Source organism: Nicotiana tabacum, chromosome 2 (assembly GCF_000715075.1).
Source record: "Nicotiana tabacum cultivar K326 chromosome 2, ASM71507v2, whole genome shotgun sequence".
Lineage (NCBI taxonomy): Eukaryota > Viridiplantae > Streptophyta > Magnoliopsida > Solanales > Solanaceae > Nicotiana > Nicotiana tabacum.
In genome coordinates this window covers 100,039,225-100,067,059 of record NC_134081.1, presented here as the reverse complement: position 1 = coordinate 100,067,059, position 27,835 = coordinate 100,039,225, and the positions used below count along the sequence as shown (strand labels likewise).

General features: G+C 37.9%; 1 protein-coding gene across 1 annotated transcript; it reads left to right on the top strand.

Annotated features, from left to right (window-relative positions):
- The first annotated feature begins 2,005 nt into the window (after positions 1 to 2,005).
- LOC107794180 (protein LIGHT-DEPENDENT SHORT HYPOCOTYLS 10) lies at positions 2,006 to 8,498 on the top strand. The gene is made up of 2 exons (XM_016616646.2): positions 2,006 to 2,668; positions 8,256 to 8,498. The coding sequence occupies exon 1, from the start codon at positions 2,078 to 2,080 to the stop codon at positions 2,609 to 2,611; it is 534 nt and encodes a 177-aa protein (XP_016472132.1). The 5' UTR covers positions 2,006 to 2,077; the 3' UTR covers positions 2,612 to 2,668; positions 8,256 to 8,498.
- Positions 8,499 to 27,835: the final 19,337 nt, after the last annotated feature.

Below are 27,835 nucleotides of genomic sequence, written 5' to 3'. Positions count from 1 at the left end.
ATGGTACAAACGATTTGATAAGTTTATGTTGCGGCAGAAGTACAAAAAAAGCAAATACGATCATTGTGTGTATTTGCGCAAGCTTGAAGATGGATCCTTCATATATCTTCTCCTATACGTTGATAATATGTTGATAGCTTCCAAAAGTCAAGAGGAAATTGAGAAGTTGAAGATTCAACTAAGAAAGGAGTTTGAGATGAAGGATTTAGGTGAGGCAAAGAAAATTCTTGGCATGGAGATAAAAAGAGATAGACATTCAAAGAAACTCTATCTATCTCAGAAAGAATACTTGAAGAAAGTAATAGATCGATTTGGCATGAATGAGAACACGAAGTTGGTTAGCACTCCTCTTGCTCCTCACTTTAAGCTTAGTGCTGCTATGTCGCCGAAGAATGAAGCTGAACAAGAGTATATGTCAAGAGTGCCATATGCGAATGCCGTTGGTAGCTTGATGTATGCAATGGTTTGCACAAGACCTGATATTTCACATGCTATCGGAGTTGTAAGCATGTATATGCATGATCCAGGAAAGGAGCATTGGCAAGCTGTGAAATGGATTCTACAGTATATTTGTAATACTGTAGATGTTGGATTGATTTTTGAGCAGGAAGATGGTCAGTATCTGATTGGATATTGTGACTCGGATTATGCGGGTGATTTGGACAAGCGTAGATCAACTACTGGTTATGTTTTCACTATTGCAAATGCACCAGTTAGTTGGAAGTCTACTTTGCAGTCAACGGTTGCTTTGTCTACTACTGAGGCAGAGTACATGACAATTACGGAGGCTGTAAAGGAGGCAATTTGGCTTCAAGAGTTACTTAGAGATCTTGGTATTGGTCAAGAAAATATCACACTATTTTGTGATAGTCAGAGTGCTATCCAATTAGTAAAGAACCAAGTTTATCATACAAGGACGAAGCACATTGATGTTCGATATCACTTTGTACGAGATATTATAGAAGAAGGTGGAGTCATGGTGCAGAAAATTCGGACTACAGACAACCCTGCCGATATGCTAACAAAAGTAGTGACTGCGATCAAGTTTCAACATTGTTTGAACTTGATCAACATTGTTGAACTTTGAAGATTGGAGTTGAAGACACAATCAAAATTTATCAGTAAGAGAAAATTGCAAAAGTGGAATCTTGCCAAGGTGGAGATTTGTTGAATTTTGACAAGATTAATGTGAACTAGTGTGAACATTTGAAGCCTCCTTTTAGGAAGAAATTGGTAGATGCATTTTTCATGCATTTACATTGCATGTTCACACTTAATATGATGTCATGCATGACATTATTAAGGTCATTTCTCTTCTATAAATAGCAAGGATTTTGTTCATTTGTAAACATCTCTCACTTGCCTTCTTATCTCCTAAGGTATTTGAATCTTCTTTCTCTCTTGTAATATTTCACTTGTATTTTTTGGAGTGAAATAAATTTGACTTGATTGTGTCCGAGGACTAGGCAAAAATTAAATTTTGCCGAACCTCGTTAATTTCTGGTGTTCATTTTATTATTATCTCATTTACTATTTATTAGCTACCTTTAGATATAGTAGTTGTGATTTAATCACTCTCTATATATTCGGCTTCTGCAACAGTCTGGACCGCTGATCGATCTCTGGCCGCATGGGTATAGGATATTGTTTATGTCGTGCTCTGTTATCCTGGTGTCTAGGCTCATCTTGTCTACATGGAATATCATGTCGTGTGGTGTTTTGGAGATAATAACTGAGTCACTGTACTTCTATGGAAGAAACTAATGGAGATTATATTTTGACGGATAGTGGGGGATAATGTTGAAAAAAATGACATCAATAATTGCATCTTAGTAAGAAAAACGTATAATTAACGGTAATGTAAACGAAATTATGAAGGCAAAAAACATACGAAGAAAAGAGAAGAAGAAAGCAACATTCATGTGGCCCATTTCTTGTCAAATCAGTAGGTCCTTTGATGTGATTTCATCCCCCATTTTCTCCTGTTCTTTTAACCTTTGCCTTAGCTTTTCAATAGTTGCCTCATTTTTGGCTACAAAACTCGATCAATCACAATCTACTTCAATTCTACTAAAACATGTCAAATTTTGATAGAGGTAAAGAATTGGTTCAGGGATCATCAAGATCCCCAGGCGATCAACCAGCCACACTGAGTCGATACGAGTCTCAAAAACGACGAGATTGGAACACTTTCGGTCAGTACTTGAGGAATCAAAGGCCACCAGTTTCCATATCCCAATGTAATAGCAACCATGTCCTAGAGTTCCTCCGATACCTGGACCAGTTCGGGAAAACTAAGGTTCACTTACAAGGTTGTATCTTTTATGGACAGCCCGAGCCGCCAGCTCCCTGTACTTGTCCGTTAAGACAAGCATGGGGAAGCCTTGACGCTCTCATAGGACGGCTTCGAGCCGCGTATGAAGAGAACGGCGGCTCGCCTGAGACAAATCCATTTGCTAGTGGTGCAATTCGGGTGTATCTAAGGGAAGTGAAGGAGTGCCAATCTAAGGCACGAGGCATTCCGTACAAGAAGAAAAAGAAGAAGATTGGTGGTAGCAGTGACAGCAAAGGAGATGATGATTCCACTTCTTCTCATCACCCATTTTCTTGATCCAATTAATATATATATATTGGATTTCTGCCTACCACTGCCTGCTTCTTCCCAATGGTAAGATCTTTCAAACACATCTAAATTTCTTGTTCTAGCTTTTCGTTACTTTAGTACTTAGTTAATGCAACTGCGAAGAGTATAATTTTTATCTAAAAAATCATTTAATGTTAAACTATATGCAAAGTTAAAACTTAAAAGGATGTAGAGGACTAGACCGATACCTTTACATATCAAACTTGAAGAAAAGAGGCATATATACTTTCAGTCTCTTTACATCAAAAGTTTAGATCCAAACTTGAAATATATAACAATGCAAAAACTAGTTTGAATTTTTAGATTAACTATATGCTTAATGAAATGAGATCATTCGTTGACTTTTATATAAAGTTTATCGCCTCAAAAGACAGCTAGGTTCAAGGCACCTACCTAGCTAGTAGCTGCGAGGCAAAGATCAAAGGCAGTTCAAAAAAAGAGTTCCTTATTTCCAGCTTGATAGAATAAAGTCTCAAACTTCTGAAAGAGGGTGTAAATTGAGTTTTCCTTCAATGATGAACTTTATGTTGAGCTCTAGATTTCAGTTGGTCTTAATTAGGAATTAGGCTTCTCAAAACCAAATGATGATAAGAAAAACTTGGTGGGAGATTTAGCCCTTTACCTCAAACCCTAGAAACGCTGGAGGAAATTGCACAAATAACCCTATAACTTCATCAAAACAAGAGTCTTTTGGAACATAAATTTGACTAAGATGATGAATGAAGAACCTCGTCCTCGTCCTCGTCCACTAACTTTGGTAAAAGCTAATTAGCTCAAGAATGCAAAGTTTTCTGCAGTATTTGGACGTCCTGGTTTTAATATTTGTCACCCTTTAATTTCAACTTGTTTATATTCTTTTCGGATTCTGCAGATTTTGTGCACCCCACATATAGTCATTTGAGGAAGCATACGCTTTTGCAGTTTAGCAGTATCATCCTAGAATAGATAATTATATATATAGTAGTAATTAATGTCCTACACCTGAATCAATCAATGTATAATAATTTACTCAACCATGGATAATAATTCTTGTTAATTTATAAAAAAGTAAGTTTTACATTGGATTTTTAAATCAGCAAAATCATGATTGCGAATCTTTCTTATGTACGAGAAAAAATATAGTAATATATATAGATATTCCTTCAACTTCTTGGTAACATTAAAATACTAAATATTAATATTCCTATAAGTGCGCACTGATAGATCACCTTATTAATGCAAGGACAATTTTGAGATTTGAATCTTTCATTGTTTAGTTGTCCTTTGTATCTTTACAAGATTGCTCACTGTTTGTATTGGATCTTTGTGGGGGGTCACACTTATTCTTTCTTTGTCAGAATGCTCTTATATATACTATATGTTTTCATAAATAAAATAATGATGTACTATGACATATTCCTATTTTCGCCAATATCGATACTGTTGGTCGTTTGCTGCATTTTTGTCATCTGTTTGCTTCTGCTTCATATTGTTCATTGACATTCAAAATGGAAACAGGTAGCTCATCTCTTATTTTTTATGTAGTAACAATAAGAATACTGGACAGAATAAGGGGTTATTTAGTTTAGTTACCCTTCTTTTTAATTTCACAAAATGGTAAGGTGATGATAATAGGTTAATCCATAGGCGAATGTAACTAATCGAAAAAGATTAAACATAAGCAAAATCAACAGTAAGCAAGGAAATGTGACTAACAGAACATGTAGGAATAATAGGTGCTATTTTTTTTTATTGTTGACCCTCATTTTAATTGATTAAATACATGAGCATTCAGAGATTTTTGAGAATTCCTTATATATATATATATATATATATATATATATATATATAGAGTTTAGAAGATGATTAAGGATAGCATCTAAATCTTTTCTCTTTTGAGGAATATTAATTTGAGATCCACAATGAAAATTTTCCTCCTAAAAAAATAATGATGTACTATGACATATTCCTATTTTCACCAAACATAAGCAAACTCCACACACACATATATACGAGGAATATATTCACGAAAATCTATGAGTGCTAGTGCATTTAATCAATTAAAATGAGGGTCAACAAATATAGCAAATGTTAAATATAAACAATATTCGAATGTAAAAGGGTAAATTTGACATTTTGCTGGTTTAAATGATAGTCGTACATTCCCTTTTTCACAAAGTTTAAAAAGTCTACGGCATATAAGTATTAGTGTTGTTTTAAATACTTTGGGATAATTTGGTTTGAAGACAAGTTATGCTGGGATTAGTTATGTCGAGATTAGTTATATTAAAATTTATTATGATGAGATTAGTTATTCTCGTATTATTTGTTATTGATTGTTTGGTATGTTGTGTTAATCATGGGATATCAATTTTACTACGTTATCCTGAGATAACTTAATTATCATGGGATTATTATTTCATCCTCTGGCAGATATAAATTATCTTGATACTATTTTTAATCTCGGAATAATTTATATCAAGATTAGTAACCAAACAAGGGATAAGACGGTACTAAATTTTTATCCCAGGATTATTTTTGCTTATCCATCATTCCAAACGCCCCCCTTAGGTTGTTTATTACAATGGTAGGATAGACAAGGATATTTCATGGGATTAGCTATCCCATCTAATATATAAGATAGTTTTTTTTTGTTGATAACAATGTAAAATTACCATTAACATCAAAACAATTATACTTATAAGGCAACCTTAATCTGCCCACAGATCGAGGCACCAAACTCAACAATATCTAATTACATAGTAGTCGTTGGACAAAACTCCTACACCTATAAGCTTTCTTTGACATCCTCATATGTTCTACTCTCTCTACAATTTCCCTCTTTAATTGTGTTACTATCTCTATTCTATTTACATTTTTCCCTTGAAAATTTTTAAAATTCTGAGCTCTCCAAGTGTGGTATATCACTGCTCCATTAACTGCTGCTATCACCTCTTTTTTTAAACTGTTTCCAATGCTTCTTTTTAATCATTTCCAGCATCAGCTTGAAATCTCCTTTATGTACTGACTGTCCTATCCACTGGTTGATCTCTTATCTAACTGCTTTGATCCAGCCACAATCGACAAACAAATGCTCCTTTGTTTTCAGCTGCTCTTCTTCGCACAAGTTGCAGTTTATGTTTTCCATAGGGATTTGCATCCCTATTAGTCTGTCTTTGGTAAGTAGTCTCCCTTGAATTGCCAACCACATGATAAATCTGTGTCGAGGTAGAGCCAAAGCAGTCCATACCAAGTTTGCTATATCTAGTCGTGGTTGCTGATTTATCATAGCAAGATAGTTGTTGGTTATAGAGTAGCTACCTCCTGAAGTTAGTATGTATCTGTCTTGTTAATACCATCCTTGCATCTCTCCTTTTAGGGAGTTTAATTTCCTCCAATATCAACTACTATCCATAGGAGGACTGTGTGTCCAAATATTATGGTCAGCTTTCATATAAACACCATGAACCCATCGCACCCAAAGAGACTCTTTGTTCATTACCAATTGCCACAATATCTTTCTTACTGATGCCATGTTCCATATTTTGCAGCCTTTCATATTCAAACCTCCTAGTTTTTTGGGCAGCAAACTTTATCTCATGCAACCAATGCTACTTTCTTCTGTCGCTCAGTCTTCCCCCACAAACATTCTTTACATAGTTTATCCACCTCTTTTAGCACACTTTAGGGTAGAACAAAGACTGTTCCCAGAAACTATATATAAAAAAGAGCACTGCATTAACAATTTGTAATCTCCCTGCGTAAGACAACTACTTAGAGTATGTGATAGTTATCCTATGTGTGATCTTCCTTATCAACATTTGGCATCAATCTTGTTCCATTTTCTTGGTGATAGAGGTAAACCTAAGTACCTGATAGGAAATGTGCCCAGTGCAAATCCTGTTTTTACTAACAGCATGTCCCTGACTCTCCCTGACTCCTCCTTCCACTCCAGCTAGAAATATGCTGGATTTTTCCATATTGGCAATCAGGCCTGAGACTTTGCTGAAGTGATCTAATGCTTCCATGATTTTATTTACTAAGTTCTCAGTACCTTTACAAAAAATCATCAAATCATCTACAAAGATGAGATGTGTCAGTTGTAACTCCTTGCACATAGGATGGAATCTAAAATCAGGCAACCTGCTGATAATCTTCAAAGTTCTAGAGAGGTATTCCATAACTAAAACAAATAACAAGGGAGATATTGGATCTCCTTGTCTCAATCCTCTCTTCCCTGCAAAGTAGCCATGACCCTCTCCATTTATCGTTACTGTGAACATAGTGGTAGTCACACATACCATAATCCATTGTATGAATCTGTTAGGGAACCCAAAACCTATCAATGCTTCCTCCAAAAATTTTCAGCTCACCATGTCGTAAGCTTTCCTAATATCTATCTTCATTAAGCATCTTGGAGATGTTTTCGTGTTGTAGTGCCTTAGTAGGTCATGGCAAATTAGCACATTGTGCATCATAGACCTACCCTGTACAAAAGCTGATTGGCTAGCTGACACTATATGATGCACTGCTGGTTTTAGTCTCTCACAAATCATTTTGAAAATGCACTTATAGATGACATTACAGCAAGCCCACAAATTTAATACAAAATTTATCCGAAATTAATTAATACCCAAACCAAGTATGGGATAGATACAATCCCAAATTTTATTTCGGAATTAATATTCTTATCTTGGTAACCAAATGACCACTTAGTGTTGATTTTATGGTTGATGCATGTTTGTTTCTGGTTTTGAAAAAATGATTGAATATTTGTTAAACTCATCAATGTTTGGAGTGTGTGTATGTGTGTCTATATAGTTAAAGGAATCAATCTAGAGAATTTCATTGTCAAGTTAGCGTCCACGCTTATAGTTTCTTCGTTTAATTTTTCGTGTTAATGAACTCATTAGTATATAACTTAACATAAGTATAGGGTATTTAAATGAGTTACATGGTCAGTAAAGATATGTATAGACAACTCAACTTGTTTGATACTAAAATATATATAGTTGTTTTATTGTATAAATTAGTATCAAAGAAGATCTGAAAAGATGGGAGCTATACAGTCAATAAGATGAATTTATTTCTATTTAATCTAATCTAAGTATATTTTAATGTATAAGTGGCAATATAATATTGTACAAATCAGAACAACTTTGCAGTATAAATTATTAAGTTCTTGATTAGAGATTGAAGAAGGTAGAACATTATATCTATCAGTTACCTAATTGTAACTTAACCATTCACCCTTCTAGTGCTTCTATGTCGAGGTTCAGTTTTGTTATTTTTTGCCCTTTTCTTAAAATAGGCTTTTACAAGTAGTAGACCGGGAGTGTTAATTTGTGCTCTTTAATTAAGGATGCATTTCTAGTATCGTCTTTGATGTTTCATAGAGAAACTCTCCTTCTTACTTTATCTATATGTATTGAATTCTTATATTCTGATTAACTAGAAAAGCAAAAGCGACTCAACAATGATTACATTACATTTATATTGTTTCTATCTTTTCTTTTGACATAGATAAACATGCACATTTTTATGTAAGGCAGATAACGTTCATATTATAAATACTATCCTTGAAATATATTTCTAGGGAATAGAACTAAATGATTGTACGCTTCATGAGCAGGATATTGCTGAACAATTAAGGGGTTTGCTATGTAGCTCTGGAAGAGTTGTTTTATTCTTTCTTTCTAATTATTAGCAGCGTTTAAGGGTCTTTCCTTTAAATAGCTACTAGTAAGTAATCCACTATTATTTTCTGGCGGACTTGGCCGATATTCCCAGCTATTTGTGAATCGTAAATTATCTCTTGTAAGTTGTAAGATTATAAAACGTTTTTGTACAAGTGATTTTCCCATTTGCCAGTGCAGCTTTTCTCTGTTTGGGACCCAAATTCTACCGTGCAGTACGTAGTTTACTCATTTCTGGCAAATTAAACATTCTCAAATTGTTTCCTTTTAAGAACCAAAAAGATATTGTCAAAACTACAAAAGTCAAGATAGAAGTAATTAAGTCGTTGAACACAATGGTTGCATATCCATTTCAAAAAATTAAACTAATTGCCATGATGTTTTCTTCTCATTTCCATGGTAAGTGACACTTATCTTAAGCTAAATTCAATTGACATTTTCAAACCAACCAAACTCGGATTTTTTCAACATCATAATACATACAATCAAGCCTTAACTGGTGAAATTACACGATAAGTGAGGCTGATCAGTTTATTTTTCACCATTCCCATTCCGGTTCCTCTCGCTTGTAACAATGTTATCACAGAAAAAACTTAATTAAGTATATACGACCAAACGAATTTTATAGTCAGTCACTTTATGTTATCACTAATGTAAAATTAAAGCTGTGTAGAGAAAAGAAGGTTTTTCTGCTTTCTTTTATGGAAATTGGACATTATGAGACCGTTAGAGTAAAAAAAAAGTTGCGCAATCAGACCATCAAAAGAATATTTTCAGATAAGCCTCTTTAAATTTATAATTTGTGGCATTAAAAATAAAATAAGTTACCTACTACAAAAAGTAAAATTGACATGATTATATAAAAATATTAGCCCATATTTTTCCCATGGACCTGAAATAACTTTTATGCCTAATTTATTGATAAATTATAGCCACTATTCCCAATGCACTTCTTCCCTTTTCAGTCGCCTACTCCTCCTCTGTCTCTCTCTTTCTCTTCTCCTCTTCTCCCTTCTTCAATCTACCCGTGACTTCCATCTTTCCCTCCCTTCTTATCTTTTCCCTTCTTCACTCCCTCTTTTTTTTTCTTTTTTCTTTTCTTCTCCTATCGCGACACCAACATACATCTTTTTTAAACTTCTCTTTTTTTCTTTGAGATCTCCTCCTCCTTTACTTAGATGCAAAAATATCTACCTTCTTTGAGTAATTTCCGGCAAAAGCCTGGCGGTGGTTGTCGCTTTTTTCGCTTTCTTTCCACTTTCAGATATAATATTGCATGATATTTTTTCGGATGAATTTTGCAAGAAGATGAAAAATGGAGAAAATAAACGGCCGGAGAAAAGCTTTTTTCGGCCAAGTTCACTGTCCTCCATTACTGTCAGTGCTCATTTATTTATACATTGTGTAATCAGTGTGTAATAATGGTATAATATGGTGTATAATCAGTGTGTATATATTTTACACTAATGATACATTTATTATACACGTATTATATAAAACTGGGCGTGACAGATTACAATGGCTACATTGAGTGTTGAGAATATTGTATATAATATGTATATATTATGTACGCACATTTATATGAAAGGTGTATCTGCACTTATATAATACATATACACTTTTTATACAAATTCAATGTTGATATAATAAATGTATATATATATATATATATATATATATATATATATATACATTTATTATACACGTATTATACAAAACTGGGCGTGAAAGATTACAGTGACTACATTGAGTGTTGAGAATATTGTATATAATATGTATATATTATGTATGCACATTTATATGAAAGACAGCCTCTATCTTTATTTTATTCCAGGGGCAGCTTTATAACTACAATCTAACTAATAAATAGTATGGTAGAAAGAAATAGATGAATCTTTCTTTCTACCATACTATCTATCTATTAGAATACTTGTCTTTACTACGAATTATTTTCCTTGGTTAACAATAATTGTAGTTTTTCCAATATTTGCGGGTTCCTTAATTTTCTTTCTTCCCCATAAAGGAAATAGGGTAATTAGGTGGTATACGATATGTACTTATATAATACATGTACATTTTTATACAAATTCAATGTTCATATAATTTTATATATAAAGTATATAATAGTATATAATGTATATATGCAGTGCACATAGAATTTATAATTGTATATAAAGTAAATAATTAATATATCTTTCGTATATAAATTGTATAATTTTTCTCTCATAAATACTCAATTTTTATTTCTTTTTCTCTTTTAGATCTTATTTCTTTAAGTTCAATTTGTCTGTTTATATTACCTTTTATTTTTTCTTCTTCTCACTCCCCCTCCCCCCCTTTAGTCCATAATTTTTATGTTTGGTGGTGGAATTGGGGTGGATGAGGTTGGTCCAGGAGTGCGTAAGTCTTTGATGATCTATCGTTTTTGGGATGTGGGTAGGGCGGTGTGGTGACAACAGTGCGTGAAGGTGGTAGCGGTGCCATGGTGGTAGCGGGGGCGGTGCAATAGTGGCAGGGCAATGGTGGAGCTTTTTTGGGTGGAATTTAGGCTGACCATTCTAATATCTTTTAGGCTACTAAATGTATCTGCAATTTTGTGGCTGCTAAATGATATAAGTTTGCAGCGAGTGTGTATCTCAATTGCTCGACATGAATACCACGTCAGATTCTCAAATCATTTATTAATTATTTGACAGCTGTAATTTGTGGGTCCTGCCTCTTTCCAATGGTAAAAGTTCAAATCTGATCCATTCAAAGTGGAACTTTACAATGTCGAAAAAATCAGAATCGAAAAAATACCAAGAAGAAAGAAAAAAATCAGAGTCTAATTTTGAAACCCAATGTCAAAATAAAAGAAAAATCACTAAAACTTCAAGAAAAATTATTCTTCTCCTATTCGTATTTGCTAACCTTTTGTAAAACCAGAAACAATGAGTATGATTGGACCCCATTAATGCAGTGAAAACCGATGTCCCTTCTGCCTTTTTTCGTGTTTGGCTGGCAAAATTTATGCCTAAATTTACACTTCGATGTGATATATTTCGAGCTTGATTGTTGACAGTTTTATTCTCTTTATTATACAAGAAAAAGAAATGGTGAAGAAAAAAATTAAAATGCTTGACTTCATTAATGTGGTAAAATAGAGGGGGAGGGGGAAAGGGGAGGTGGGAGTTTGGTAGGGAAGACGTGAAAGGTGGGAGGGAGGGGAAAAGAGAAGGGGAAAGGGAAAGATCTTTTTTATTCGTTTTTCTTTCTTATTTATATTTTATTTTAACTCTAATATTTTTTTAAAAATAAAAATAATATTATCCACGCGCCTTGGCAGCGTGATTTGCGCACAAATTTAGCCATGTCAGTTGCACCGCTTTCACATAGGCATAGTCAACGGTCAAAGGTGTTTATTAGTACCAATTCCGTTAAGTTGAAGTATTCAAATGGAAAAAGTACAAGTTCATTTATCGGCTTTGCAAACGGGTACAAATTTAAGTGGTATGCGGGTACAAATAGAACATTAATTACCTAGCTGTCACAACCCAAATTCCAACCTATCGTGATGGCGCCTATCGCATTAATAGGCAAGCTGACAATTACATAATAAATACATATTTGAGTTTAAAAATAAATAACGAAAATATTTCATAGATAGATGACAAAAACACTTGAAAACACAACAAGAACAACAACAACAACAACAACAAAATTCAAAATTCTGGTGTCACCGAGTACATGAGCTACTAATATTAACACAGTCAAAACTTCTAATACGATAATCTAGAAAAATAGAACAATGCTAAATAAACTGAAAAGAAGGAGAGTCGTGGTCTGCAGACGGCATAGCAGCTACCTCAATTGTCTCCAAGCAGGTAATGCTCCAAGTCTAGCAACCACCGGGTCCAGATGTACCTGAATCAACACACGAAATGTAGAGTGTAGTATGAGTATAACTGACCTAATATACTCAATAGGTAACAGGACCAACCTTGGGCTGAAAGCAGTGACGAGCACAGAAAGGTACAATCCAAATCAAGATAATACAATACAGATATAACAAGGAATGACAGTAATAACTCAAAGAAATCTCATAATCAGTTTGTACACAGTACAAAAATGTAGACATGCTTCCAAGTTTAACAATTTAGGCTCAGTAGTGATAAAATATGTCAAGTATAGCTAGCATGAGGAATATTACATCTCCATATCTACATGTCAGATATGCATGCCACCTGTAATGCAACATAGTGATAAACGCATATACTGATACTCTCGGAGTATTCCACCTCACTCACCATACTCAATCGCTCAGAACTCTCAATCACTCGGCACTTGCACTCAAAATTCAATGGTACCTGCACTCACTGCAGGTATGTCAGACTCCGGAGGGGTGTATCCTACCCAAATGCTAATATAAGACAACATGGTATGCTGCGGCGTGCAGCCCGATCCTATAATGAATCAATAAAGCCTGCTGCAACATGCAGACCGATCCCATAAATATCACTCACAATCAGGCCCTCGGCCTCAACTCAGTTATCAATCTCTCCAATCTCTCGAGCTCACAAATCTCATGCCAATCAGCCCAAACAATGACATGTGATGTAACAATAAATGATAACAGAGACTGAGATATGATATGCAAATGATGAATGTGATTGAGTACACAATTACAATTTAAGCAAATAACTTAACATCAGAAATGACCTCAGTGGGTCCCAATAGTACAAGCATATAGTCTAAACATGATTTCTAATATGGAACACAACTCAATTTTCTCTAACACATGGGGATTACATGAATAACTACAAGATTTGATAACTATACAGGACCACAGAATCAACTGAGTCTCAATTATAACGGTGCACGCCCAAACGCCTTTCACCTAGCATGTCTGTCTCCTCAACACCAATAACATAACACGTAGTTTAGGGATTCATACCTTCAGTACTAAGTTTAGAAGTGTTACTTACCTTTAACCGCGCAAATCACAACTCCAATAATCCATTTCCTTGAGAATCGGCCTCCGAATGACTCGAATCTAGACACAAACAACTTAATACAATCAGTATAAGCTATATGAATCGATTCCATATGATAAAGCTAGGTTCTTTAACCAAAGTCAAAAAGTCAACCCCGGACCCAAATCTTGGAATCTGACAAAATTTATAAAATCTGAACACTCATTCAATAATGAGTCCAATCATACCAAAATCATCCAATTCTGACCACAAATCGATACTAAAACCCCCAAATCTTACTTTCCAATACATGAGTCAAAACCCCCCAAATTTCACCTCAAAACACCTAATCTATGCGGGAAATTCACTGGCTATTCAATATTAATAGATAAAAATGATTAAAAGTTGCTTACCTCTTGAAATCTAGTGAAAACCCCTCCAAAAATCACCTCAATCCGAGCTCTCAAAGTCCAAAAATGAAAACAAATACTCTAACCCTCGTCCTTATAACGCTGCCCAACATTCTCGCTTCTACGGCACAAAACACGGCTTCTGCGGTACTGATTCTACGGTTAAAAATCCACATCTATGGAAGCCACATAAGGCCTGACCAACTGCATTTGCAGTCCCAAGCCCGCACCTGAGGGTGCGTGATAAGTGGGGATTTTGACTACTTATTAGCGCTTTTTAGCTTTTATTTTAGTCTAAAAGCATTTAATTGTGTTTCGAAAACTGATGAAACGTGCAAAATTTCCAAGAATGTTGGAAGTCGGACTCCCGAGATGAAATCCGACTCAAAAATGCATAATAGCTTGCAAAGTGCGGACCGCAAAATTCAATTTGCGGCCGCAAATAATGAAGCAAATCCCAACAGGGTTTTCTAGCAAACTGTGGACTGCACAGGAATTGTGCGGCCGCAAATGGAGAACTGGAGATGAACTTCAGAGGGTGTGCAAATTTCTAAAGTCCAAGTCCCTCAAGAATGCGGACCACACAAGAATTGTGTGGCCGCAGAAGGAGTGCCCTGCGGCCGCAGAAGACCAGGTTGCGGCCGCAACGATAAATCTGCGGACCGCAGAAATAATGCCTCGCGGCCGCAGTAGAGAATTGTGCGGCCGAAGAATCCTAGCTCCTGCAAAGATGAAGACTTCTGCGGACCGCACATGGAATTGTGCGGTCGCAGAACCTTCCGAAGGGCATTTTTGTCCGAAATTTCTAGCCTTGTATAAATAGACTAGTTTCACAAAATTAGGTTAACTTTTGACATCAGCAAGTCTTGTAGCTGTTTTTCTTTGCTATTTTTTAGTAGTTTTCTATATTTTGGGATATTTTAACATAGATTTATCATTTTGACTTTCCAATATGAGTTTAATTAGTATTTCTTCTTCTATTTCTTCAATTTCAAGCATGAGTAGCTAGATTTTTATTAGGGTTGTGACCCAACCCTAGTGTGTAAACCTTATGGGTATCTAATTTAGTGCTTGTTTATGATTGGGTGTTTATTATTTAGCCTTGTTCATGCTTTAATTTGTGAACTTAATGGTTGCAAATATTTATTCATGCCTAATTGACTTAGTCTCTACTTGAGAAAGAGATACTTAGTCTAGGAAAACATAGCTAACAAGAAATTGGGTCAATCGAGAGATTGATAAACCTAATTAAAGGGTTCAACCTAGAGATAGTAATAGCCCAACTTGAGCTCTTATCAACCATTTTGTGTGATATCCATTTGGACTTGAGAAAGCCAAATTGGGCAAAACTACTCCTTGACCAGGAGGTACTAAGTGGGTAATTGAGAGTTGATAGCTATAATACACCCCGATCAACAAAATAATCATTAAGGTTTATATCCCATTAGGCGAACACCTAGGCGATGGTTATAACCCTAGGCTTTTTACAAACTTGAAAACAACAAAAATAATTATCTTAGTTTTATTTCTTAACTTTGCAATCTTAGTTTTAAAAACAGAAATAGAAACAAAACCAATTTGTGGAAGTGTAAATTAAGTTAGTTCAAACTCACGTACTAGAATATATACTCCTAACTCCCATATAAACTCCATGTGGATTTGATCCCGATTCTTTGTTGGGTTACTATTATTGCAATCGACCTTTTCATATCCTTGTTTTGAGGTGTAATTTGGACGAGATCAATTTTTGGCGCCGTTGCCGGGGAGTTAAAAACGGTGTTAACTATATATTTGATTGTATTTTTGGCATATCTTCTTTCCTTCCATTTGACTAACGTGTTGAGAAATTGTAGGTGCAACCATGGCAAATAACGAGCTCGGTAACATTGCTTTGGGAGATGTGGACGTTGAGGATGATCAAATGGATAAGGTTCCTCTTGAACCTCAAGCCAATAGACGAGGCCGAGTGCCTCAGGACAATGTGCCCGCTCCACCCCTACCTCCACCAAGAGCGGCTCCACACCGGGTGTTTTCGAATGAAGGATAAGCAAGTGCAATAGTCCCTCCCCGTATTAGGTCGAGCAACTTTCAAATCACCAACGTGATGCTCACCTTGCTTGAGCAACGAGGGTTCTTCAACTGTGCTCCGGGTCAATATGCTTATAAATATTTGAAGGGGTTCATGGATATGTGTTGGGGGAGTAAACAAACAGATGTCTCCTAGGATGCTTTGAGGCTAAGGTATTTTACCTTCTCTCTACGGGGAAAAGCTTTAGATTGGTTGGAATGTTTGCCAAACCATTCCATTCATACTCGGGATGAATTTGCGGAGAAATTTATTTCTAAGTACTTATCTCCCGGGCACATGGCTATACTCCGGGATAAAATTCTAGCATTCAAGAAAGAGCCCAATGAACCACTACACGAGATATGGGAACGGTATAGAACAATGGTGAAAGAGCGTCCCAAAAACGATATGACGGAAAACATAATTCAACAAACTTTTTATCGGGGGATCAATACAATCAACCAATGTGTAGTGAATCAACTTGCCGGTGGGAACTTTATGAATATGCCTCATGTGGAGGCATGTGATATTTTGGATGAGATGGCAGATACCTCATCAGCGTGGCAATCCCGCGCTAATGTTCCATAAGGTGATCCCAATGTTATTCACCTTCACAAAGAATTGCATGACCATGGGCAAGCCATAGCCGAATTGACCACCACCATGAACCAATTGGCAAAGGCTCAACTTCAACAAGTGAAAAATCCGAGGCAAGTCAATGCAATGGAAGGGGTAAACATGTTGGCGAACAAACGAAGAACAAAGGGTCCACAAGTGAACAAAGAGTGGACAATTTTGTGTAAGAAGATAGTGGGTTTGATCAAGATGATTCTTATAATGACCAAGAAGAAGAGGTCCAATATGTGAACAACTTTCAAGGGCAAAGAAACAACTTCCAAGGCCCAAGCCAACAAAAATGGCGACCACAAAACAATCAAGGAAGTTGAAATTCTCACAACCAAGGTAATTGGAGTGGTGGAAACAATCAAAGCAATTGGAATAACAACAACAATCAAGGAAATTGGAGTGGTGGAAATAATCAAGGGAATTGGCATAACAACAATAACCAAGGCAATTGGGGAGGCAACAATCAAGGTGGTTGGAGTAACAATCAAGGAAATTGGGGGTCGGGTTCTCAAAGGCCCCCGATGTATCAACAACCAATAAATTCGCCTCCTTATCCTTCTCAAGGTCCTAGTTCTTCCAACAATGAAATGAGATGTATTGAGAACATGTTCAAGCAAATGATGGAGAAGAATAACGATTTCAATGCCCAACTTGCCTCACACAATACATCAATCCACAACTTAGAAGTACAAATGGGGCAAATCTCTCAAGCTCTAAATTCTCGTCCTAAGGGGGAACTACCAAGTGACACAGTGGTGAACCCAAAGGGTGGGAACAATACGGGGTATGCCATGGCCGTTACTACAAGAAGTGAAAAAGGTGGAAATGCACCCACCTCAAGTCAAAAGCAACTTGTGGATGATGAGCAAGTGGTACAAGAAGAAGAGATCCCGAGCAATGTGATGCAATCAAATGATGAAATTCGAATTGATGTTGATGACAATGTGGAAGAGACTCAAGATGAAGTGAACACATCTAGGGATCATGTTATTGACATACCGAAATCAGTAGTGCAAAAGGCTAAGGCAACAGTGCCTAAGCCTCCTCCCACGTATCCTCAAAGAATTGCCAAGCAAAATGGCGAGAATCAACTCAAAAAATTCATTGACATGATGAAGAGTCTCTCAATCAATGTGCCATTAGTTGAAGCCTTAGAACAAATGCCTGGTTATGCAAAGTTTATGAAGGATTTAGTGACAAAGAAGCGGTCGATGAATTTTGAAACTATCAAAGTAACTCATCAAGTGAGTGCAATTATGCATTCAATGGCTCCTAAATTGGAAGATCCCGGTGCTTTCACAACCCCTTGTACAATTGGAAGTGCCGAATTTGCTAAAGCTCTTTGTGATCTTGGGGCAAGTATCAATTTGATGCCCTATTCGGTTTTCAAGACTTTGGGAATTGGGCAACCAAAACCCACATCTATGAGATTACAAATGGCCGATTGTACCATGAAGAGACCATTGGGAGTGATTGAAGATGTATTGGTTCATGTTGGTAAATTCATTCTTCTGGCATATTTTGTTATTCTTGATTGTGAAGTGGACTATGAGGTACCGATTATTCTTGGAAGACCTTTCCTTGCTACGGGGAAGGCTCTTGTTGATGTGGAAGCCAGAGAACTCACTTTCCGTGTGGGTGATGAAAAGGTAGTATTCCACGTGTGCAAATCTATGCGGTAACCAAATAGCAATGAAGTGTGTTCTTTCGTGGATTTGGTGATCGATATGATTGTTGATGACATAAGTGCCACGATTAATGTGGGTGATATGTTGGAGGCCGTCTTGCTCAACTTTGATGATGATGAGATGGATGGCTTCATGGAATGTGTGAACTCTTTGCAAGGGATGGGGTCGTACAACTATGCACCCTGAAAACTTTCCTTGGATCTTGAAAATAGGAAAACTCCTCCAAAAAGCCTTCTATTGAAGAGCCTCCTACCTTGGAGTTGAAGCCATTGCCTCCACATCTTCGGTATGAATTTCTTGGCCCTTGTTCTACTTTACCGGTTATTCTTTCCTCTTGTTTGACTAACATGCAGGTTGACTCTATATTGGCGGTGCTTCACAAGAGGAAGAAGGCTATTGGGTGGACTTTGGCGGATATTCGGGGAATAAATTCCGCATTTTGCATGCATAAGATTAACTTGGAGGAAGATGCCAAACCATCTATTGAACATCAAAGGAGACTCAATGAGGCTATGCAAGACGTGGTCAAAAAGGAGATTATCAAGTGGTTGGATGCCAGGGTGATCTACCCCATTTCCGATTGTTCGTGAACTTCTCCGGTGCAATGTGTCCCAAAGAAGGGGGGCATGACAGTGGTCACCAATGACAAAAATGAGTTGATTCCCACAAGAACGGTGACCAGGTGGAGAGTGTGTATGTACTATCGCAAGCTAAACAAAGTTACAAGTAATGATCACTTTCCACTTCCCTTACTTGACCAAATGCTTGATAGGTTGGATGGCCGTGCTTTCTATTGCTTTCTGGATGGAATTAGGGCTACAACCAAATCCTTATTGCTCTGGAGGATCAAGAGAAAACAACTTTTACATGCCCCTATGGTACTTTCGCCTTCAAGCGGATGCCATTTGGTCTATGTAATGCACTAGTGACTTTTCAAATGTGTATGATAGCGATCTTCACGGACATGGTAGAGGACTACCTTGAAGTTTTTATGGATGAATTCTCGGTGGTTGGGGATTCCTTTGATGATTGCTTGGCAAATTTGGATAGAGTGTTGGCAAGGTGTGAAGAAATGAACTAGGTGCTAAATTGGGAGAAGTGCCATTTCATGGTCGAGGAAGGCATTGTCCTTGGCTACAAGATTTCAAAGAATTACATAGAAGTCGACAAGGCAAAGATTGAGGTGATTTCTAAACTTCCACCTCCGACTTCGGTGAAAGGCGTGCGGAGTTTCTTAGGTTATGCAGGGTTTAACCGACGCTTCATCAAGGATTTTTCTAAAGTGGTGAACCCATTGTGCAAGCTCTTAGAGAAAGATGCGAAGTTTCAATTTAATGATGATTGCATGAAAGCCTTTGAATTGCTAAATTTCAAGTTGACAAACACTCTCATTATCACCTCTCCTAATTGGGGTATCCCTTTTGAGCTCATGTGCGATGCTAGTGACGTAGCGGTTGGGGCTATTTTGGGGCAAAGCAAATTGTGCGGACCGGAGAAAACTGAATGCAGCCGCAAAATGACCAATTCTCTGTCATCAGAGAGTTGACATTTTGGTGACATCTCAAGTGCGGCCGCAAAGAAAATTGTGTAGAACGCAACCCAGTTCTGCGGCAGCACTAGAAAATTGTGCGGTCTGCAATGCCCATTGTGCGGCCGCAATGACAATTCTATGGACCGCACTTCCCTACCCTTCAAGCATATTTCTACAATGTTTTTCACTACAATCTCTAGTGTGTCCTTGTATTCTGTATGTGTCTAAAATTGAATTGCAACTAACAATCGCCTTTGCTTGGTACAGAATATGATTCGATCTAGAGGACAAGGTGACAATTCAAAAGGAAGGGGTGACCCTTCCCGGGGATGAGGGAAGAAACCCTTGCCTAGTGCCCAACCACTTGAAGTTAGAAAGAAGACAACAACTAGCAGACGGAGAGATATAGACCTTTCTGAGACCAGTTCTTATGCCCCATCTTGGGAAGCATCAGAGGGCAACTCAACCTCTATACATGAGCAGCCAGCTGTCCAATCAAGGCCACCAGGGAGATATCAGCTCAGGGATGAGCCTTCTTCATCACATAGCACCTCCGAGGGTTCAGAGAGTGCTAGTTAGGTTTCCGAGCCTTCCACTATACCTGCCCCCAGCCACCAGAGACTTCAGTTCAGGACATCCCAGATGATGGCCGAGGGGGAGATACTACAGTTGCTGACCTTGAGCGGTCGAAGAAGAAAGAGGTGTGGGAGGACAGGTTCGTCAGTTTGGCCGCCTTCTCTAGATTCTGTGGGTGGTGGCCGGTGAGGTCGCTCATTCTTGAGTGACAGTTCCAATTAAAAGATCTAGAAAAGTACAACCCTGTAGTCTTGAGGCAGTTCTGATAGCGCAAGGGATAGATGTGGTTCACCAAAGCATGGTGGATGCAAAAGAATACCTTGTCCGAAAATTCTACACCAATGTGGCTCATATTAAGAAAGGGACATAGGTAACTTAAGTGAGGAACCTCAAGGTACATTTTGAACAGCACACATTGAACACCTACTTGGGGTTTGATGATGTCGATCCCACAGAGTATTTGGAGAAGTTGGCACTTGGGGATGCAGCTCGCCCGTGGCTAGCTGAAATTCTAGTAGTTCCTGGGGCACCACCACCATGGATCACAGCAGGGGTGTCTATTCACAAAAATACTTTGAGTTTTGAGGCAAAGGGGTGGCAGACCTTTGTATGTAGCCGACTAGACCCATGTCAGAATGAGATAAATCTTTCGATCTCGCGGGCAGTTCTAGTCGCCGCCATCATGGACGGGTACGCGATCAATGTGGGTGCCGTGATATCGGCCAACATCTCTATGGTCGCCAAGCAAGCTGACATATCCTACCCGTATCCCAACACCATTACTGAGTATCTTACGGATGCGAGGGTGGATCCAAGAGATTTTGATACGAAGGTGCAGGCGAAGGATCCCTTCTCATGGTATTCATTGATGAATGCACAAAACCCTACAAAAAAGGGTCAGCCGTGTACCACCACAGGCCAGTTTGATGAGCCATCGATGGTAGCTGCAGAGGCAATTGACATTCCATCCACTTCAGTCGAGCCTTTAGCTAGTGCAGTAGCTATGCTTCCACCTCCAGTCTCAGTGCCTTCAGCAGCCCCTATTACAGGTTGTACCTCAGCTTTGAGGCTGGTGACGATGCCTACTGCCCCATTCTATACACTGAGAGTCTCCCAGACATTGGCGAGCCTCAACAACTAGATGCAGATAGCTATTGCAAAGCTCTCTGATATATCCAGTACTATTGCAGCACAGTCCTCCATTCTGGCACCTCAGATGCCCCCAACAGTGGAAGAAACATTAAAGAAGCTGCTGGAGAACCAGAACACAATTATGGCTACATTGGTGCAGCATGGGTCAGTGATAGAAGAACTAGGCAAGGAAGTGAAAAAAATAAAAAAGTCCCAGGCATCCAAGAAGTCAGTGGACAAGCTCTGGAGACAGGTTACCAACCTTGCAGCAGCCGGAGATATTCCGTTTGATACGATGATTGACCCACACCATCCAGGCCCATATCCCACAGCACCTACAACACTAGTTGGCCAGTATGAGGAGCCAGACTCTGCTGCTGATACTGCTGACGTAGTGCGTCAGATGTTCACCAACCCAATCACTCCCAGAGTTGAGGACAATGAGATCCAATTGGAGGAGACTGAGGGTGGTGATGCTGCTGTGGACACAGAGAAGGCCAGTGAGCCATATGGAGTTTTTTTCACTCTTACCCTTCCTTTACTCTTATTTTGTTAAGCATTGGGGACAATGCTTATTTTTATTCGGGGGATGCAGTCTATTTGATATGATTTGATGATTCTGAGACAATTGGTTTGTAATAACTGACAATATTCTCTTCTTTTTCCTTATTCTGTATATATTCTCTCTTCCTTTCTCTCATTATGTATATTCATATTGCTTGCAACAGTTTCTGTTTGTAGCTTTTTTATGTACTAGTTAGTGTTTAATTTAGTAGCTTCTTATTTATTTAGTAAATTCTTTTTGAATTAGTAGTTTCTTTTCGATTTAGTAGCCTCTTTTCGATTTAGTAGCTTCTTTTTATGTTTTAGTGTATAATAAGCTTTTGATTTTCTTAATGCCACGATTCTTTCCAAAGGTAGTTTTTTGTGTGAACCGGGTGACTCTTCCCAACGATGGATGGCGTGGCAACCTTCTTAAGGGACTGAGTTCATTTTTGGTGTTTAGGTAATAATAGTAGTAGTAATGAATAAAAAAACCTAATTAAGTCATACTCGAAGAGTCAAACATGCTTCACTTGGCACCGACACACTTAACTACGTGCTTATGGTTAAAAACAAGGTTTTTGGAAAGAAATAGCTCTAGTTAGTGACTTTGTGACTCTTGTGTTGACTTAGGTAATCATCGAGTGGTTTAATCGAGCCATAGTGATTTTCAATCTTGAATATGGTCGTTGTGGGCCCTCGACTCTATCTTCTTTAACAATCCAGTTGCGTGAGGGGTGAGGTATTTTTGTTGCTAGCCCAAGCACCTGTGCAAATGGTCTAGAACTTACCCCGAATGTGTTTCAAGGCAAAATTTTAAGTTTTGCTTGGCTTGAGAAGTGATTGTAGGCTTTCCTTGACCCGCTTAAATTTTTCCATTCCCTACCAATGTTGTTATCCCTAGTCAACCCATTTGAGCCTCGAGCCTTTCTCATTTGATAACCATGTTACACGCCTTTACCCGTTTTGTCGTGACCCTCTCTTGGAACCTGAGCTTTCCTTAACACTCTTGTGAAATAATTGGCTAAAAATGTAAGTTTGGGGGGAGAGACGAGGAACTTGAAAGAGGTATCAAGGCACAAAAAGAGAAAAGAAATGATGAGAAGGAAAGGTAAGAAAAGGAAAGAACAAAAAGAAAAAAAAATAATATACAAAAATGAAAGTGAATAAGTGAAAAAATTGAAGGGATTCAAAGAAAAGTAATGATACAAAGCATGGAGAAATCAAAGAGGGAGAAAATGAATGTCAGGATCAAGAAAGAGTGATGTTAAGTCTCTCTAGTTCCCAAAGGAAAAGAAAGTGCTTCAAGGAATTGGCAAAGCATGAGCCGAGAATAAAAAAATGATGTGCTTAAGGAAAGGTGAACCCACTCAACCATAGTGTATCCAACCTTGGTCCAAAAGCCTTCATTACATCTCGAACAATCCCTACGCGATTTCAAGTCGAGTGAGCTTACATTAGTGGTGATCTACATGAGGGGCAAGCCTATGGTACTTGAAACCGTACTTGCGACATTCTCTTGAGAGAGATGAGTGAACCTCACAAATCTTTGGATTGAGTGCTAAAATTCTTAAGTGAGCTAGGCAAATGGAGAGTAGAGGAGGAGGAGTTAGGGATCCACAATTACCTACATGAAAGAGAGAGCTTCCTTGATGAATAAAGTCAACTCTTGATGCTTAAGTGTCACATTAGAACTACATATGCATAAAAGTTTAACTGCTCGCCTTGTTGATAATACATAAGTAGTGTGGGTAATTGTTAGTCCCAATTGATGTGTGAATGGCTCACTTTTGATTGGCTAAAATGACTCTTAACTTGTGGAGGTGGGAACTATTTTATTTGCTTGAGGACAAGCAAAAACTTAAGTTTCGGGGAGTTGATAAGTGGAGATTTTGACTACTTATTAGCACCTTTTAGCTTTTGTTTTAGTCTAAAAGCGTTTAATTGTGTTCCCGAAACTGATGAAACGTGCAAAATTTGCAGGAATGTTGGAAGTTGGACTCCCGAGATGAAATCCGACTCAAAAATGCATAATAGCTTGCAAAGTGCGGACCGCAGAATTCCATCTGCGGCCGCAAATAATGAAGCAAATCCCAACAGGATTTCCTAGCAAACTGCGGACCGCACAGGAATTGTGCGGCCGCAAATGGAGAACTGGAGATGAACTTCAGAGGGTGTGCAAATTTCTAAAGTCCAAGTCCCTCAAGAATGCGGACCGCACAAGAATTGTCCGGCCGTAGAAGGAGTGCCTTGTGGCTGCAGAAGTAAAGATGTAGACCGCAGAAGACCAGATTGCGGTCGCAGTGATAAATCTGCGGACCGCAAAAATAATGCCTCGCGGCCACAGCTGAAAATTGTGCGGCCGCAGAATCCCATCTCCTATAAAGATGAAGACTTTTGCGAACCGCACATGGAATTTTGCGGCCGCAGAACCTCCCGAAGGGCATTTTTGTCCGAAATTTCTAGCCTTGTATAAATAGACGAGTTTCTCAAAATTAGGTTAACTTTTGACATCAGCAAGTCCTGTAGCCATTTTTCTTTGCTTCTTTTAGTAGTTTTCTATATTTTAGGATATTTTAACATACAGTGTATCATTTTGACTTTCCAATATGAGTTTAATTAGTATTTTTTTTCTTCAATTTCAAGCATGAGTAGCTAGATTTATACTAGGGTTGTGACCCAACCCTAGTTTGTAAACCTTATGAGTATCTAATTTAGTGCTTATTTATGATTGGGTATTTATTATTTAGCCTTGTTCATGCTTTAATTTGTGGAATTAATGGTTGCAAACATTAGTTCATGCCTAATTGACTTAGTCTCTACTTAAGAAAGAGAGACTTAGTCTAGGAAAACTTGGCTAACAAGAAATTGGGTCAATCGAGATTGATCAACCCAATTAAAGGGTTCAACCTAGAGATAATATTAACTCGACTTGATCTCTTATCAACCATTTTGTATGATACCCATTTGGACTTGAAAAAGCCAAATTGGGCAAAACTACTCCTTGACCGGGAGGTACTGAGTGGGTAATTGAGAGTTGATAGCTATAATACACTCCGATAAAAAAAACAAGCATTAAGGTTTATATCTCATTAGGCGAACACCTAGGCGATGGTCATAACCCTAGGCTTTTTACAAACTTGAAAAACAACAAAAACAATTATCTTAGTTTTATTTCTTAACTTCGCAATCTTACTTTTAAAAATTGAAATAGAAACAAAACCAATTTGTGGAAGTGTAAATTAAGATAGTTCAAACTCACGTACTAGAATATATGCTCCTAACTCCCATATAAAATCCATGTGGATTCGATCCCGACTCTTTGTTGAGTTACTATTATTGCAATCGACCGTTTCATATCCTTATTTTGAGGTTTGATTCGAACGAGATCAGTGCGCTTCTGCGCAAAACACTCTGCTTCTGCGGACCTTCCCTTCAAGTCCTTCCTCCGCTTCTGTGACCACCCTTCCGCATTTGCGACCTCGCAGGTGCAGAATCTCCCTCGCACCTAAAAAAACACTCCAACTCGCCCAGAATCATCTCTGCGACCACTATGATGCTTCTGCGGCTCCGCACATGCGGCCCTTTTCTCACAGGTGCGGTTGCACCGGACCTGATCACACCATCTCTACCACAAGTCCACAATTCAATCAGTTTTTAATCAGAATCACACCCGAGGCCCCCGAGGCCCCCGGGACCCTATCCAAACATACCAAAAAGTCCTAAAACACGATACGATCTTAGTCAAGGCCTCAACTTATATAAACAACATCAAAAACGAGAATCACACTCCAATTCAATCCTAATGAAACTAATGGATTTCCAACTTCTACAATCGATGTCGAAACCTATCAAACCAACTCCGATATACCTCAAATTTTGCACACAAGTCATAAATGACACAACAGAACTATTCTACTACCGAAACTAAAATACAAGCCCAACAACCAAAAAGTCAACTTTCAGTGAAACTTCTCTACTTTCCAAACCTTCAACTTTTCAACTTTCGCCAATTCAAGCCAAAACGACCTACGGACCTCCAAATCAATATCCGAACACACTCTTAAATCCAAATTTACCATACAGAGCTATCAGAGCCATCAAAACTCTATTTCAGAGTCTTTTACTCATAAGTCAACATTCGATCAACTCTTTCAACTTAATCTTCCAACCTTGGGAATAAGTGTCCCCATTCATTCCGAAACATCCTCAGAACCAAACCAACCACCCCAGCAAGTCGCATAACAACAACAGAATATAGAATAAGTAATAAATAGGGAAATGGGGCTACAATACTCAAAATGACCGACACTAAAACCATCGAGGGTTGTGGTGTGGTGTATAAGATCCTTCCACCTTTAACTAAAGGTTTTGGATTCAAGCCATGAGATTGAAAAATTAAAATCTTGATAGAGAAATCTTCCTCCTTTAATGAGTCATATATGGCATGGTATTACGACCCAATTTTGGATCATGACCGATGCTTAGGAGTAAGTGCTCCCAAGTAAGCCTTATTAGTATTTTACAGAAAAACGGACAACGTTTCCCATGTTTTTGTGTAACAACCTGACCGGTCATTTTGAAATTTAGCGTCCCGTTTGGAGGCTTAAGGTCTCGAGCAGCTTTGTATTATGTATTATGACTAGCGTGTGTGGTCGAGTTCATATTTCGGATGATTCGGGATCAATTTGGAAGAAGGATTCTTGTTGTAGAAGCTTAAACGGTAAGAGTTGACTGGAGTTTGACTTTTGTGTAGAAGACTCCAAAAAGGGGTTTTGAAGATTCCAATAGCTTCGTATGGCGATTTTAGACTTAGGCTTGCATCCGAATTTTGATTTGGAGGGCCGTAGGATAATTTGAAGCATTTTGGCGAAAATTAGAAAGTTGAAGTTTTGGAAGGTTAAGAGGTTTGACCGGGAGTTGATTTTGTTGATATGGGGATCGGATTGCGATTTCAAGAGTTGGATTAGCTCCATTATGTCATTTGAGACTTGCATTCAAAATTTGACGTCATTCCGGGTTGATTTGATATGTTTTGGCGCGAGTTGTAGAAGTTGAAAATTAATAAATTCATTAAGTTCGATTTGAGGTGTGATTCGTATTTTTGATGCTATTTGATGTGATTTGAGGCCTCGATCAGGTCTGTGTTATGTTTTGGGACTTATTGGTATGTTCGGACGAGGTCCCGAGAGGCTCGAGTGAGTTTCAGATAGGTTTGGGTTGTGTTGCACTCATTTTTGATGTTTTGACATCATTTCTTCAAGCATAAATGGTACCGTAGTAATCAAATGACCTCAAATTTATGTTTTTATTGAAGAATTAGATTCGTAGCATAATTACGGAGCAATAGCAAAAAGAATCGTCGAATTTGGACATCGTATGAGGGAGTTAGACTCATTTTAGTATCAGAGAAGAGAGTTGGTGCTAGTGCTTCGCAGATGCGAAGTTGGGTAATGCTCCGCAAATGCGAAAATTACAGCTGGCAGACCGCAGGTGCGGAGTTTTGGGCGCGGAAGCGAAATGCCTTGTGTATTAAAAATATCAGATTGCATTTATTTAACATTTTGAACATATCTTGAGTTCTAGAGCTCCGATTGAGGTGATTTTTGCGGCGTTCATCTCGTATTTTCATGGGGGTCAGTATCTAACTATAATTTTTGTATTTTAATATGATTACAAAAGTTTCATTTTTGAATTAATCCATATTTTGATTGGAGAATTAGAGGTTTTTATCAAAAACTTTTCTAAAGAGAATAATTGGATTTTGAACATTGATTCGGAGTCGGAATTGGATGAAATTAGTATAGTTGGACTCGTAATTGAATGTGTGTTCGGATTTTATGAATTTTTTTGGGTTCCGAGGTGCAAGCCCATGGTTGACTTTTGGGTTGACTTTTTAGTTTTGTTAAAGATTGAAACTTTATTATCCGGAATTATTTTCAATGAGTTTCATTTATGATTTGAAGTTATTTTGGCTAGATTTGAGCCGT